The sequence below is a fragment of the Lissotriton helveticus genome, chromosome 6, assembly GCF_964261635.1.
Source record: "Lissotriton helveticus chromosome 6, aLisHel1.1, whole genome shotgun sequence".
Taxonomy (NCBI): domain Eukaryota; kingdom Metazoa; phylum Chordata; class Amphibia; order Caudata; family Salamandridae; genus Lissotriton; species Lissotriton helveticus.
The window spans coordinates 386,741,676-386,758,049 of NC_136067.1; the positions used below are offsets into that span (position 1 = coordinate 386,741,676).

Genomic DNA, 16,374 nt, shown 5'->3' on the forward strand with positions numbered 1-16,374 from the left:
CGCTTGTGCTTCTGCCCTCATAAAGAATACAGAGGATTATTCTAGTAATAAATACATATATTTTTATAATATATAACTTGTGGGGTGTCCTTTCATTTGGTATTAGCACAGCTTTTTTGGCATCAACAAAAAAAATCAAACGTGCCAGGTGGGGCGGGCGCTCCTTCTCATGGAATGCTGCATCTGTCTGGAATTCCTTACCTCCCACATTGCGCAGCGAGCCCAACCTACAAAAATTTCGAAAAAATTTGAAAACATTTCTCTTCCAGTAAGAGCCAGTTAGCAGACTCCCTGCCCCTACCCATCCATAGCGCTACGAGGCCTCCGGGTAGTAACGCGATTTACAAAACCCAATTTCATTTCATTCTTAAAAGGATTGCATATGGTAAAACAGCTGGCTTCACATGCCCTCTCGAGTTTAGCCTAAGACTGCTTTTGTCCATGCTACCTCTAGGATAGCTTGTCTATAAGGTTGACTTACAACCAATCACCATAAGGGTTTTTTGGACTGGTGCAAGGTGCTCACTAGAATAGTGAACATCATATACCAGGCCAACTTCTCACAGACCTGCAGCCATTACAGTACGCTGAAGGTCGTTTCTTGCTCCACTTGTGATGGGCGAACACTAACGCTGCAGGCACGCAATTGGATACATGTAAAGCAAAGCGCCCAGTGATCTTTAAATCTGGCTTCATAGTTTATAGGGCACTCCAGAACTGGCATTACGAAAATGGCACACATAGCAATCTGAAACCTTGGCAGCTATGCAGACGGAAGGCTCACTGCTCATCAGTGAAAAGGTTGAGCTTCGACAACCCCAGAGCTCTTTGTGGAGCACAGCAACAGCTAATGGTAGTCCCAAGAATTGGTGGCTCAGCACCAGGGTAGGAGGCCATTTACCTTCCCGCTTCAAGTGAAATACTTTCTGTTTCTAGCATCAGTATGCTTGCAGTTCACTGACGCTGGGATGATCGTTTGATGTTTGTGGCTGCATGTTTTCAGTGTTGAAAGGCATGTGAAATAGGCATGTGAAATATACTGTGTCAGGAGACGACAAAGCAAATGGGCTCAAAAAAGCCACTCGACCGCTTGCATTTGCGAACCAAATTTAATGAGGGCGAGCTGTTTGTAGGTCCTTCTCGCACTTTCTGGCGAGTAGGAAGACAGACTTACTTTTGTCCTCTGTCTCTGAAAACGGAGCAAATGTGACAAGATAAAAAGATTTAAAGGCATTTTTATTGCTCACAAATTTAATGAGCAATAAAGATACCTTTAAATCTTGTTATCTTGTCACATTTGCTCCGCTTTCAGAGATGGTCAAGTAGGATGCAGTTAGGTCGAGGAGATTTTTCAACGTACTAGACCTGCAGGACTAGTACTATTTTTTTGGGATTTTTCGAGCCCTTTGGGTAAAATGTGGGTATGACGTGCATAAACATGCTACATAGTAAATAAGGAAACCATTTATATTTAGTTTAGACTGCAGAACTCAATGTGGTGCGTGTACTATGTATTCAGTCACTGCCATTCAAGGAAATTAATCAAAGTTTTCTCTGGAAGTGAAGGTCATGATACATGTACATTATATTTGGTAGAGGTAAGGTTTTTTTTAGATCACTATGATGCAAATGTGTTTTTAAAGCGCCAATACCTACCATGTACCTGCAGTCCCGCCCCCCTACCACCCATTATTCTCAATATTGCAACTGTGGGATTCATAGTGACAAGGTGACCGACCACTCTTTCCAGATATGCTTTGTATAATGGGATCGAGCCAGCTAGTGTGGCTAAAGGTGCCTTATACCTGTCTGTACATCTCGTCATAAAATAGGATTTGCTGTTATTATTTCATAAAAATTAATAAGTATACCCCTGTTTTGGAACCCAATTTTAACATTTTCTCTGCTGCCATTGGACCAGTGCTTAATTTGTAAAATAAATACGTGCCAGGGTCCAACTTGGCATGGTATGTGTAGGAGAGTAGGGTCTGCAATCCTATGATCACCCAGATTTTTGCTGCACTGGTGTACGACTTTCCCTGGCTGTGGGCCTGCTAATCAGACCCACAGCCTAGCTGTTCTCTCTATCCAAATTGTACTCAGGTACTGAATTGGCACTGGGCCCTCTCTAAGTCCCTGTACCCAGGGCTGAGGTACCCAGAAGTCTCCCAGGGGCTGAAGCATGTATTATGCCACCCCTGGGCTGACTAACTAAACTGACACAACTGGCTGCACGACAGCTGGGGCAAGGTGGTGTACTCACCCTTTGCTGTAGATATAGTATACCTATATCTAACCCTAAAATGGACACACAGATCTCCTATCAGTCACTCCTATGGCAGGCCTTAACAATCCTGAAGGCAGAGTGCTTGGAATCGTGTGGGATGGTGCTCTGGCATGAGCTGAGCCTGTCTGCGGCTTTCGGGATCCATCCCTTAGCCGTTTCCATGATATCGCATACCATATACTCTTAAGTGCATTATAATCCTCGCGGTTATATGCCAACTCTGGTATCGCTTTATCAAAACATGTCGAGTAAGGTGTCATACGAATTGGAATACTAACCCCTCGCCAATTCTGGCGACGGAGTTAGCATTCCACCCTTCTAGAGGGACACGACATGTATGTAACCCCTAACCCCGGTTAAAGTCAGACAGAGCCTTAGCATCCACAAAATGGATGCTGCCACCGAGACACAAGTCTGCCCTCCTGCTGCTGGGAGTCCTCCCAGAGCAGGAGATAAGGACAAAGGGTTTCCTGCCAGGGGCGGTGCCAGCACCGTCCCAGACAGGATTTTGTGTATTGTAGGTAGGCAGGGCTTCAGAGGAAGGTGACTGCACGTGGCACCCCGGTGCTCACTGTGCATAGGCTGGCTTGAACCAGTTCCAGGGACACTCCAGACCCTGTGCTGGGGAAAAGCCCGCCAAGGAAGTGGGTGTAACCACCCCCCTCCTGGTCCCACCCATAGGGCAGGACTTATCGCGTGCCAGCCCCTTTTTACAGGATAAAGGTAGGAACTGGCCCCCTTCCAAATCAGATCATCTTTGAATCCTGAAACTACTTTCCACGAAAGGAACTCAAGACTTCTTCCTAAGATTTCTCCCTTGTGACTAAGGAGTAGTCACCCTGCATCCGCAGGCACCATCTAAAGAACACTGCGGTCTGCTGCAAGTCCTTCCTCCGGAATCCGACTGCCCAGCTCGACGAGAACCGGCTTCCCTGGCCCCTCTGACCTCTACCCACCTCTACAGCCCAGCTGAGAACCGTGGGTGCGACGAGACCTCGAGGGACCGGCCATCTGCAAGACTGCACGACTTCTGCACAGCAAGCCCGCCGAGTAATTTCCTGGTGAGTGCTTTGGGGACCGAGAAGCCCCGACCCTGAGCAGCTCCAGCACCGAAGTGCAGCCTCCCAGCATCTCCACGATCTGCGTGGGGCCCTTCTGCTTTTTGCTGCTCACCGCGTTTGGCTACTAGCCCGCTGGCTTGTGGCCTTCTGAACGACGCCCGACGACATCACTGCTGCTGGTCTGGTTGCTCCAGACCGGCCCTTGCTCCCTTCCCGAAGAGGAGCACCCAGGACCCTCCTGGTCCACTCAAGACGCCATTTTGAGTCCACCGCGTGGGCTTGGATTAGCCAAGGCTTGTTGCCCAATCCTGGGTAACTTCGACGCCGACAGCTTCATCCATCGTGGGACAGCTCGCCTCTCCATCCTGGTCGCCGACAACGCCTCCTGGTCCGTGAGATCTGCAGAGCCAGCGTCGCCCACTCACCTAGTCGAGGTGACTACCATCCGGTGCCCTCCTGGTGCCCACTGACTACTGGCTAGTAGTCACGAACTTGGTCCCCTCTGCTTTCAGGTGTCATCCATCTTCCAGATCCAGGCTTGGATCAACTCGAACTATCTTCACTGGTCGCCTGCCAGCATCTTTCTTCCAGGCTCCTGGTCCGGCAACGAGGATTCCCGACGTCTTTTGAGACCTATGCAGCTGCAGCCCCTGGGCTAGGTAACTTCGGCACTTCGGTGTCCCAGCATAGCCTCACTATCCAAGGGTCAGGATCCACTGTCGTTTTCTTCCTACCAGGTCGGGTTCGCCCGTAAACACTAACTTTAACTTTGCTAGCTTCCATAGACTTTGTCCCGCATCCCGCGTGAGAGTGCACACTCTGCACCCGAGTCCCCTAGGTCTCCTAGAAGTAATCTAACGATTCTATAGTCAAGTCCTAGCGATTCCAAAGCCTATTAGTACTGTACTTACCTGCTAGTAATTTCGCATTCCACTTTTAAAGTATATGGTTTTTCGTGCCCCTCGGGCATTTGTGTATACCGTGCTAACTTAAGTATTTTCGTAAGAGTTTTGTTGTGTGCTTAGCACCCTGTCCTCATAAAGAGTACAGGGTTGTTGTGATTCTAATAAATATATTGTTTATTTTCATAACACTTGTGTGGTGTCCTTTCACTGGGTGTTCAAGGGGTAATGTGATGGTAAAACAGCTGGCTTAACACGCCCTCTAGAGTCTTAGCCTTAGACTGCTCGTATCCATGCTACTAGGATAGCTGGTCTATAAGGTTGACTTACAACCAATCATCAATAAGGGTTGTTTGGACTGATATATAGTGATCACTAGAATAGTGAACACTGCACATCAGGCCAACTTCTCACAGTATGGTAGTGTATTGCCTTTACAGACAACACATCTTCATTGAAATGCCAATTACATTTGTACTCACATACAGTTTTACTGATAAATAGTATACAGTGTACAATGTGTGGGAATGTCATTGTCTAGTGTATTGATTTTATTTTCAGCACAGTTCATTTACAGACATTAAAATGTTGTGTGATTGAAGAAAAAAATATGTTAAAGGCATTTCCCATTTTGCTGTACCAGTACGCGACCCCTGACCTGTAGGCTCCTGTGTGAGTGCCAGATGAGGAAGACTCAGACTAGAATCACCCGACTGCCGCGGACCCGCCGTTAATCAGCCCAGCAAACACCTTCTCATTACGATTCGCACTTCATCCGGTGATTGGTGTGCTGAGAGCCGGAGCAGGGGCCGTCCGACATACGTTTAGGGGTTAATGAGTGTGTACTCCATAGACGATCTCGAAAGCTTTTCCAAGATTAATATCCGTTCTTTTGAATTGTGGTACAAAGGACAGAGCTATTTTTCATTGCAAAAAGGTTTTCTTTATTGTTTTTCATAGGACATGGACAGCCGACACGTGTTTCGCCCCCTCATGGCGATTTGCGCCAGGGCTTTCTCAAGGCTAATTTTGCTTTTCTGGCGTAAAATATTTTGGTTTTCAAATAATGTCAATGTCCGAAATATCGTAAATATAATTTTACAGGAACAAGGGTTCTTTTGTTGGGCTAATGCCCTCTTCGGTCCCTGCTCCTAATTCTCCAACGTCAAAAACGGTTCTCGGGTTAAATCGCCGTCCGACATACGTCCACAGAGCGGGGCACTGACGGAAGAGTTCCAAGGCTCTGGAACATTCCTTTTGTTGTTTCTGCCTGCATTATTCCCGCCCTTGCCAGCATTCTGGTTTTCAGGTGCAGGAATTCAACTTTGTTATTCTTAGATTTAAGGAGATACCCACGAGGCCGGGTCACCCCTCCTGCTGCCAGGCGCCTTCCTTCCTGTCTGCCTGCCTGCCTGAGCGACCCAGCCGCCGCTGAGACGCCCGTCGTCATCGCCGATTCCCGCCGCTGCCTCCCTGCGGCCCCGCCCACCGCTCCCGCCTCCCAGCTGACTCGCCCTCCCGGCTACTGATTTATGACGCACCCAGAGCGACCGCGCAGCGGACGCGCGCAGCGGGAGCACCGAATGAGCACCGAATGAGCGCCGAAGGTGCGCCAAAGGTAAGCCCGTCTGCGCCCGTCCGCGCCTGGACCGCGCCCAGTGCCAGGACCCCTGGCCCCCACCGACGGAAGCCGACCCGACAAATCTACGACGCCACCGAACTCATCGCACTCAACACTGGCAGGACCCCGGGTTGCTACCGAGCCACACCGAGACGCACCCACGGACCCTTCAGCTGCCACTCCTGCAAGTTCACCTGCAACCGGACCCAAGCCACACCAGCACCCACCAAGCCGAACCCCAGCAGCACCCACCTGAAGTGCATCCTGCTCAACACCCGCTCCGTCCACAGACACGCCGTCGAGCTCTGGAACCTGCTCGACACCACAGCCCCGGACGTCGCCTTCCTCACAGAAACCTGGATGAACGCCTCCTCAGCGCCCGACATCGCCATCGCCATTCCGGACGGCTACAAGATCATCCGGAGGGACCGCGTCAACCAGACAGGAGGAGGCATCGCCATCATCCACAGGAACACCATCCGCATCACGACCAACACCGACGACACCCTCGCACCCGCCGAACACCTGCACTTCCAGATCCACATCAACCCCAAGACAACCCTCAGAGGCGCCCTCATCTACAGACCCCCGGGACCACGCACACAATTCAGCGAAGACATCGCCGACTTCATCAGCCCGCACGCACTCCTCTCCGCTGACTACATCCTCCTAGGGGACCTCAACTTCCACCTGGAGAACAACAACGACCGCAACACCACCACCCTGCTGGACAACCTCGCCAACCTCGGACTCAAGCAGCTGGTCAACATCCCCACCCACTACGCCGGACACACACTCGACCCCGTCTTCTCATCCAGCAAGGACATCGCCTTCAGCCACGCCACGGGACTCCACTGGACGGACCACAGCTGCGTCCACTTCAGCTTCAAAAGGACCACGCTCCACCATCACCAACAACAGGTTCCCCGCAGAAGCTGGAACAAGATCACAGCCGACCAGCTCGCGTCTTCCCTGAGCAAGAAGCCTCCCACCAGCACAACGAACCCCAGCCAAGCGGCCACCAACCTCACGAAATGGATCAGCGACTGCGCAGACGACCTCGCCCCTCTGAAGACCCCACCGAGCAGACCCGGCAGCAAGAAAGCCCCATGGTTCAACGACGAACTCAAGAGCTCCAAGAAGAACTGCAGAGCACTCGAGAAAACCTGGCGCAGACACCCAACACCGGACAACATGACTGCCCTCAAGCTCGCCACCCGAAAACACCACCAACTGATCCACGCCACCAAGAAAACCGCATTCAAGGAACGACTGGACAACAACGCACTCAACAGCAAGGAACTCTTCAACATCGTGAAAGAGCTCTCCAACCCCAACGCCGGAAACAACGACATAACCCCTTCGCAAGACCTCTGCAACTCCCTCGCCTCCTACTTCCACAACAAGATCGCGGACATCCACAACAGCTTCAGCACTCAACCGACGCACGCCACGACCGAACCACCACCCCCCACCACCACCCTCCACGCCTGGACTCCGATCAGCACCGAAGACACCATCCGCACGATGAACTCCATCCACTCCGGATCTCCGACAGACCCCTGCCCTCACCACGTCTTCAACAAGGCCGACACTGTCATCGCACCCCACCTGCGGGACATCATCAACACCTCCTTCGACACCGCCACCTTCCCGGAGAGCTGGAAGCACGCCGAACTCAGCGCTCTACTCAAGAAACCATCAGCCGACCCCACCGACCTCAAGAACTACCGCCCCATCTCGCTGCTCCCGTTTCCGGCTAAAGTCATCGAGAAGACCGTCAACAAGCAACTGGCCGCCTTCCTCGAGACGAACGGCTTCCTCGACCTCTCGCAGTCTGGCTTCCGGGCCAACCACAGCACCGAGACCGCCCTGATCGCAGCTACCGATGACATCCGAGCCTTGCTCGACAACGGAGAAACGGCGGCCCTCATCCTCCTGGACCTCTCCGCGGCCTTCGACACCGTCTGCCACCGTACCCTAGTACAGCGCCTCAGCAACGTCGGAATCCAGGAGAAGGCACTGGAGTGGATCATCTCCTACCTCGCCGGAAGGACACAGAGAGTCCGCCTCCCCCCGTTCAGATCGGAGGCCACCGAAGTCATCTGCGGCGTTCCTCAAGGCTCCTCGCTCAGCCCAACACTCTTCAACGTCTACATGAGCCCCCTCGCAGCCATCGCACGCCAGCACAACCTCAACATCATCTCCTATGCCGACGACACCCAGCTGATCCTCTCCCTCACCAACGACCCCACCACCGCCAGAGCCAACCTGCACGAAGGGATGACAGACGTGGCCAAATGGATGTCGAACAGCCGCCTGAAACTGAACTCAGACAAGACGGAATTCCTCATCCTAGGATCCTCACCCTCCGCCTGGGACAACTCCTGGTGGCCCCCCGCCCTGGGCAGCGCACCCAAACCAACAGACCACGCACGCAACCTGGGCTTCATCCTGGACTCCTCCCTCTCCATGACCAGACAAGTCAACGCCGTCTCCTCGTCGTGCTTCAACATCCTGCGCATGCTACGCAAGATCTTCCGATGGATCCCCTCCGAGACCAGGAAGACGGTCACCCAGGCCCTCGTCACCAGCCGGCTGGACTACGGCAACTCCCTCTACGCCGGAACCACCGCCAAACTCAGAAGAGACTCCAGAGGATCCAGAACACCTCAGCACGACTCATCCTGGACATCCCCCGCCGCAGTCACATCTCCGGACACCTGAGAGACCTGCACTGGCTCCCGGTCAACAAGAGAATCACCTTCCGGCTCCTCACCCACGCACACAAAGCCCTACACAACTAAGGCCCAGGATACCTCAACAGCCGCCTCAACTTCTACGCTCCCAAACGCCAGCTTCGATCGACCAGCCACGGCCTCGCCGCCGTCCCCCGCATGCGAAGAGCCACCACAGGAGGAAGGTCCTTCTCCTACCTGGCCGCCAAGACTTGGAACTCCCTTCCGACCCGCCTCCGCCTGACCCAAGACCACCTCGCCTTCAGGAAGCAGCTCAAGACCTGGCTGTTCGAGCAGTAGCGGACCCCCCCCCCCAGCGCCTTGAGACCCTCCGGGTGAGTAGCGCGCTATATAAATGCTTGATTGATTGATTGATTCCTCAGGCACTTCTCCAGAGCCAGCATGATTATCACATACATTCTCTCACTTTGAATTTGGAGAAAGAAAGATAAACACCAAGCTCCCTAAAACCTCTTTGAATGTCACAGCAAATGTGACAAGATAAGGACAAGATTTGAAGGCCTGTTTACAGAAAGTGAGTTTGTGGGAGAATACAGTAAACAAGGTTTCGACAACGGGAGGGACGAACTTGAGCTGGAAAGCCTAAAGCAAGCAAAGCCTGTACATACAAAGCCAGAAAATGTGAGTTACAAACCACAAAGCCAATGGTAAGCAACAACAGAATGCATTTTCTAGGTCAACTTTCTGAATATCCCCGAGATGTCTTTAGCAAACCATACAGCTGGCTGTCTGGTAGGCTGCGACCTAAAAAAAAAAAAAAAGAGAATGTGATGTGCAGTACTGACGTTTTGCTGGACTTAGGATGTTTCAGCCATCAGGTGAAGTTGCAGTGTCTAACAAAAGAAAAGGACGCCCAAGAAGCCAAACACCACTGTTCCAAGAGAGCACAGTTTACTTCCCTTTCAAAACATTCACCACATGCTCTGTGATAATTGCACAGACATCTGGATAGGTCACAATGCTGTAGGCTTACAGGGTGTGGGTTGTAAGCAAAGGTCAGATCTTCATGCAGTGTCCTGCGTCTTCAAGAGCTAGCATGTTGCTGGAATACTAAAGACCAAGTGACGTTAAAGTAAGGCCTGGATTTGTTCTGTGTGCAAAAATACTAATTTAGGCTTCTGCACAGACTTAAAAAATCTGCGCTCTTATTTCACTGAGTATCCCAGCAACTTGTGACACTTAGTTACTTCAGTGAAAGATGTACTATTAAAGACTGATATGGATATGGATAAGGATAAATGTTATTATATCAAGTTATTTAAAACATCATAATATAAAAACAATCTCTAAAACTGAGTGACGCGCAAATTATAGCTTAATCAGTCGATAAATTTAGCAGCACTCGACTCTATAAGCGGCTAGACCCACTGAAGTGCAAGCGCCGATGAGGTTCACATGAGAGGGTCATCAAATGAAGAGAACATAACCAACTCCATATACAGACGATTTGGGGACTACTAAGAGATCTGTTGAGAGGAAATGATTAATAAATTATTTTTGCTAAAATGCACAAAGGAGACCCTTCAAAAAGCCTCTCTGCAGTGTGCCCTCTGGCAGCAACATAATTTTCATCATCGTTTGGTTGAAATGCTTCAGCAGCTTACTAAAGTGGATTAAGGAGATAGGCATTCTTCGACAGTTAAGATAGTTAAACCTCTCCAACGGTAGATTCAGTAGCTTTAAAGCTTCTTTAGGAATTTCACCCATCTAGCAGATAGCTGCAGGTTCACACAACTCAGACATCTAGAGATAGCCGTATTGCATTGTCATAAGCCAAGTTTACGGAACAGGGGTTTCAACCAGTAGCATGGTACGTTTTTTAAAACTGGGCTCACGCAAATTACGTGGGAGAGACTTTCTGTCTTATAATTGCATAAGCAGCAGTGCTGTGCCATAGACCCGGTAAACCGCCCAAATCTATAGTCCTTTAGAGGAATTAGGCCGCATCTTCGCCAAAGCAGGTCTTTTTTTTAAGGGCCAGTTTAATGGGGCAGGCTAAGTTCACTGCTTTCCCCGGCTTTCGGAACAGTGGGTCACATATACTGGCATGGGCTTTTCGTGATAGTTCTTGTTTGTCGTCAATTGTGGATTGTATCTTCGTCATTTTAATCAACAGTTTTCCAGTAAGCTTCGGAGTTAAGTTGTGATCAAAGATATTTGGGGCATCAAGGGCATCAATTGCCTCTTTCAAGTAAGGTTCCTACATTAGTTTTTTGTAATGGAAACCCTGGAAATGCACCCCTGAGCTTCACGTAGTATCCCAAAAACCGAGCTTTCAACATTATGGATTGCTTATAAAGACTACATTCCAGTCGTATCTGTGAAGATGGTGCCGCTTCCGGGATGTTGACTAGACGTCTGTAAAATCTTAATTGCACTTTGTCCAACCAACCAGAGATAGATCGTAATGGGTGAGTGGACTGTTATTTGGATTATTATGGAAACGATATGTTTCGGGTATAATATATTGAGACACTTATGCTATTGTCTTTCAGTCACAATAATAGGAGTGATGCGTATATGGAGATAAGGCCCCTAATACGAAAGGTTACGATCCGTAAGGGTGAGTGCTTTGAGCTTTGATAATTGGAGCGTTTATAATCGGTATTTATCTGGTATCAGAAATGAGATCTGTATACCATTTGCCTTACAGCATTAAAAATAGAGGTAAAGCGCATATGGAGATAGAGATCTTGTTATAAGGGATCGCAAGCAATAAGGGTGAGTGGAATTATACTTGGTGACTTTAGTAGTCGGTAATTATGAGCGCAGGAGAGTGAGAAATATATTATTTTTGATTTCAGTTACACTGACAGTGTGAGATTCTGCCCCTATAACAGATATATAAGAGGTAACAGACATTAACTTGAGATACGTGTAAAATGAGGTTTTGGATTAGCCAATAGATGTTGGTTATAGGGGGAGGGTTGATATGCGGCGGTGAAAATCTCAGTGAGGAATGTTAGATGATAACGGTGAATACATATTGATTGCTACGTACAATCTCAGAATTGGTCTCAGGAGGCTGTGTCAGAGAAGTGGCAAGACTAGAATGGATCTAATTTGGTGATTACGTTTTAGATTTACGGGACGGATTAAGAGTGAGAAGGAGACTACGAGAAAGTGAACTTTGGATTTATAGGTGAATATTAAAATGTATTGCATGGAACTATGCATGCTGTTTTTGTTGTTTCCTCTACTTTCTCCGGCATAGGATTATATCCGTTCTCACATGCTAAGGGTGTATGTGAGCCGGGAGTGGTGATACTATCCTTCCATACTCTTCTCCACCAGGACCTATAACTATGCTGACTATAATACACTTCTAATTTAGTGTGTTCTGATTTTTCATAGTACTAACCGTAACTGACATGAAAGTCGTGATGACTCATGGGAACTGTTTATTTGGTTACAGCCCTGAGGAAGTCATAGTGTTATATATCTACATGACGAAACACGTGTTGGCTGATGTATCGAGTACCCATGTTTTGGAAGAATATGGAAATAAACATAGAAGAACCTTAATCTGGAGAGTTTTGGACTGGTAATTATAGAATTGGGACTGTGACATATGCCAATTGATTTGTGTTTAACAGATATTGATCTAACAAACAGAGATGCTCGGAGGGACTTGGTCTAGAATTAGTTCTGCTCAACAGAACTTTGTGGGTGTTGGATTCGCATCCTCCTTCCTGGAAGCACCACATGTGATTGTAACTGTATACATACCCTGATACTATATTGGAGAGCGCTCATCTGTCTGTAGGTATCCATTTCTCTGATAACCAGAGATGTCGTCTTTAAAAGTCAATGAGCCATACGTAAGAGTTGGCATACTTTTGGCGTTAACTACTTAACAGATGCCCAATAGAACATTTGACGTTAACTAATTTATAGATACCCAATAGATCATTGATGTTAACTACCTTGCAGATGCCCGATAGATCAATTAAAGACTGCGTAAATTGGATGTGTTCCATGGTTAGGCAGTTATTCAGAAATATGAAAAAGAACAAATATGTTCTCTATAGTAACCAGCACATCTTAAAAGACTCTGTTAGCTGTACAGAACAAATATGCATTCATAGGGTGGTGCTGTTTGTTTGATAAGTCTGTTTTATTGGGACTGCCAAAATGTGAGACTGCATAATGCCAAGCACAGTAGTTCTTGGGCATGAGGAAGAATGCCTGTCGAAGGTCATGTTTCAGAGTGGACACTAGGGTTATTGTTGTTTTCTTGAAGTGATTGCATACACAGAATGCAGAATGCTCTACTACAGGGATGAGTGCATGCAGCTGTGCTGTGTCCATGGAATGCATTACACAGTGGACCACTTTGTAGTTGGGACTGTACATTCCAATATTCACATAATGGCCCATGAGAAAGGTGAGTACCACATACATGGTGCTGCGAGGTGTTTACGTTGGAAGGGCCATGTTACCCTAAAACAGTAATACAAGTATGGTGTGCCCGAAGATAGAGTCAGTGTGAAAGTGTAGAATACATGGCACCCCTTTCAATAAGGTGAGTGCAGTTGTGCCCTAGGATAGGGTCAGTTTAGTGATGTATGTGGTGTGGAGTGCCCTATGACGGTGTGAATGCTGAAGAGTAAAATGCATGGAGTGCCCTGGGACAAGGCGAATGCAAAGGTATAGTGCATGGAATACATAATTATGAGATTAGTGCAGTATAAGGTGCCACTAGTATCGTAGGAGTTGAAGTGAACAAACGGCTCATGACAGAGACAAGAGCATTGTGTGGTCCCACCAGTTGAGCGGGGGTTTAATTTCACAAATTGCCCTACGAGAGGGATTGGTGCAGCATATGATCCCATTCCTTGAGTGGGAGCTGAAGTGCAAAGGTTGCCCTATACCGAGGTGAGTGCAGTGTACGGCCGCACTAGTGGTGTGGCAGTTAAAGTGCACATAATGCTATATGACTGGGACAAGCGTCGTCCTATTTAAAGCACAGAATGACTAATAACAGGGATGGGCACAGTGATGTATATTACATGGAATGTCCTACAAGAGGGATAGTGAAGCCAACATTATGTTTCTACCTACATTGGTTGGAGGCTAATTATGTCCACAGTGTGCTGTACTGGTTTCAATGGAGCTTGTTTGGGTTCTGGTTGGAGTTTTTACTACTCACTGTAAAGTCTAAATGCGCAGATACATATCTCAGTTTTGTGATCATTTACAGGAGGGAGATGTGTTGGATGCTGCTTAACATGTCTCCAGTTGCGTATTCATTTTAAAGGAGAGATGTGTGGTGGGATTGATTTCTTCTATGCCCTGCTACTGCCCAGCTGGGAATGATCTGTATGGAATTTTACGGCTGTCATCATGTGTATGTGTGAAAGTGAAGATCAATTGGAGGGGAAAATTAAGGTGGAAGCTACTGAGCCCATGCACGGCATCTAGACAGGTGCTTCTCACCCTCTGTACATTTCGAGCACGAAGAAAGACACAGAATAAACTTGATGATTTAATAGAAAACAGTCTCAGAAATTATTAATTGGCAAGTTAAAGGATTTTCGTTGTTCAAGAAGTCGTTATAAAATAAGTAGTGGTTAAGCATAGGTCGTTGTTAAACTTGTTTAGGAAGTCGTGGTTCAGGAAGTAGTTGTTTAGTCATACAACCAATATATTTCCAGTCCTGTCTTTTGATGAAAGGGTGCCAGCAAAGTTGATAATTGGAAAACAGCTTACTGGTTAGGAGTAAATGTAACTATATCCTTGGGTTTGTGTGTGAAATATTTTCCATGTGGCTAGTCTGCTTTCTCTCGTCTTCTATCCGTGTGTATGGAATGAGAGTTTATCTACAGCCCTAAAATTTACATCAAATAGGGTTGCTATCCTCATAATTGTGATATATAATGTTCTTTCAGGCAAACAAACACCCCTTTGGAGAAACCTGTTACCAGAAATGTTCATTTCTGGTATTTGACAATCCTATTTCTTCCAGTCTATTCCTGTACCCAAACAGAAGAAATATGCACACCTGATATTTGTTGTTCGTGACCCCGAAAACCTGTCATGATGGTCTCTGTTGAAGCACTGCATAGAACATAGAAGGTTTAGTTAACCAGAAAAAGTGGTGTCTAAGAAGCGTGAGAGGCAACCATCATCTTTTCACAGCCGAGAATGTATGGGGAATTGTTCAAGTTATCGTCTACATCGTTGCTGAATTTCGAGAACAGTTGTGTATATGGGTAAAATATAGTTAATATAGTAAAACAATTGGGTTTGTCCATGAAGAACATACTTAATTGTGTGTTTTTACAACTGTACTTTTCTTGTTTACACGTTTTTCTTTTTAGAATGGTCAGACTCCACTCATGTTTGCTGCCGAACAAGGCAATTTGCAGATGGTGCAAGAGCTGCTCAGCAACGGTGCCAACTGTAATCTAGATGACATAGTAAGTATTGTGTTTTTTTATTTTGAGAAATCTCATGTACTTTCAAGCTGGGCAACTGTGTTTGACTCTTTGCAGTGAGACACAAACATGTTCCTTAACAACATCAATGAACAGAAGCCTCTCAAGCATAACTTTTAGTGCCCAGCTGGATGTTTTTCAACATACAACATTAAAAATACTTGGTCTGTGCCCAATTAACTCATTCAAAGCTAATGTATTGTGGTATGAATGTTTGATGTAACAGCAGGGAATCATCTAGAGAACTGCAGAAGTTTCCTCAGTGCTAACCTCAGTTTCTGTGTGTACATATAGATATGTGAACACAATGTTTCAGACCTGTCAAGTATGCTGCATATGGTGCTTTGCTGCAGGCGAGTTTTGCATATCCCACTGTATAATATCAGCAAGGAAACAGTGTCAAAATTGGAGCAAATAAAGCCTAGACCACATCATTAATAGGCACCCCTGGACGTTCACTGATGGGCAGCAAAAGCAGTAAAGACATGTTTCCTCTTTACTGTGTAAATGTCTCAAGTACAACCAGTGATGGGTGCATTTTCACACTGGAAACTACAAGGATGTATACTTGAAAAGTGAATTATTTGGGAATACAGAAACAAGCATTTGTTAAACAAATCACAAATAATTATTTATTATTTTAGTTCACTCGCGCAGCCCACAAAGACATCATCCGCAACCACTACCACCTCATCAGGACCATCAAGAGGACCTCCTTCAAAGACCGCCTCGACAACAACGCACACAACAGCAAGGAGCTCTTCAACTTCATGAAGAAACTCTCCACCCAGCTCCAATGCCAACGACATCCCGCCGTCGCAAGCGCTGTGCAACTCCCTCGCCACCTTCTTCCACCGCAAGATCGCCGACATCCACGATAGCTTCAACCCACGGACGACCCTAACAGGCCCCAACACGCCGGAACCACCACACCCCACCGACTACGACCCCCTGACAACCAGGGCCAACATGAGCATCGAAGACACAATCAAGACCATGGGCACAATCCACTCCGGATCGCCGTCTGACCCTTTTCCACACCACAGATTCAACAAAGCTGGCAGCTCCATCGCACCCCACCTACGCAACATCATCAACCTCTCCTTCGAGACCGCGACCTTCCCTGAAAGATGGAAACATGCCGAGATCAACGCCCTACTGAAGAAACCCAAGGCGGACCCGAGCAAACTGAAAAACTTCTGGCCCATCTCCCTGCTTCCGTTCCCAGCTAAGGTCATCGAGAAGATAGTCAACATCCAGCTCACCCGCTACCTCGAAGACGACAGCATCCTGGACACCTCCCA

The 16,374-nt window shown here is 47.7% G+C and overlaps 1 protein-coding gene across 3 annotated transcripts in view; it reads left to right on the plus strand.

The window, feature by feature from the left end:
* KIDINS220 (kinase D interacting substrate 220) overlaps nt 1-16,374 on the plus strand; it is a 1,022,767-nt gene that overhangs the window by 129,586 nt on the left and 876,807 nt on the right. For all 3 annotated transcript variants that reach the window (XM_078647833.1, XM_078647835.1, XM_078647834.1), the window contains exon 3: nt 14,954-15,052. In XM_078647833.1, the coding sequence (XP_078503959.1) occupies nt 14,954-15,052 (99 nt within the window). The remainder of the gene's footprint in view (nt 1-14,953; nt 15,053-16,374) is intronic.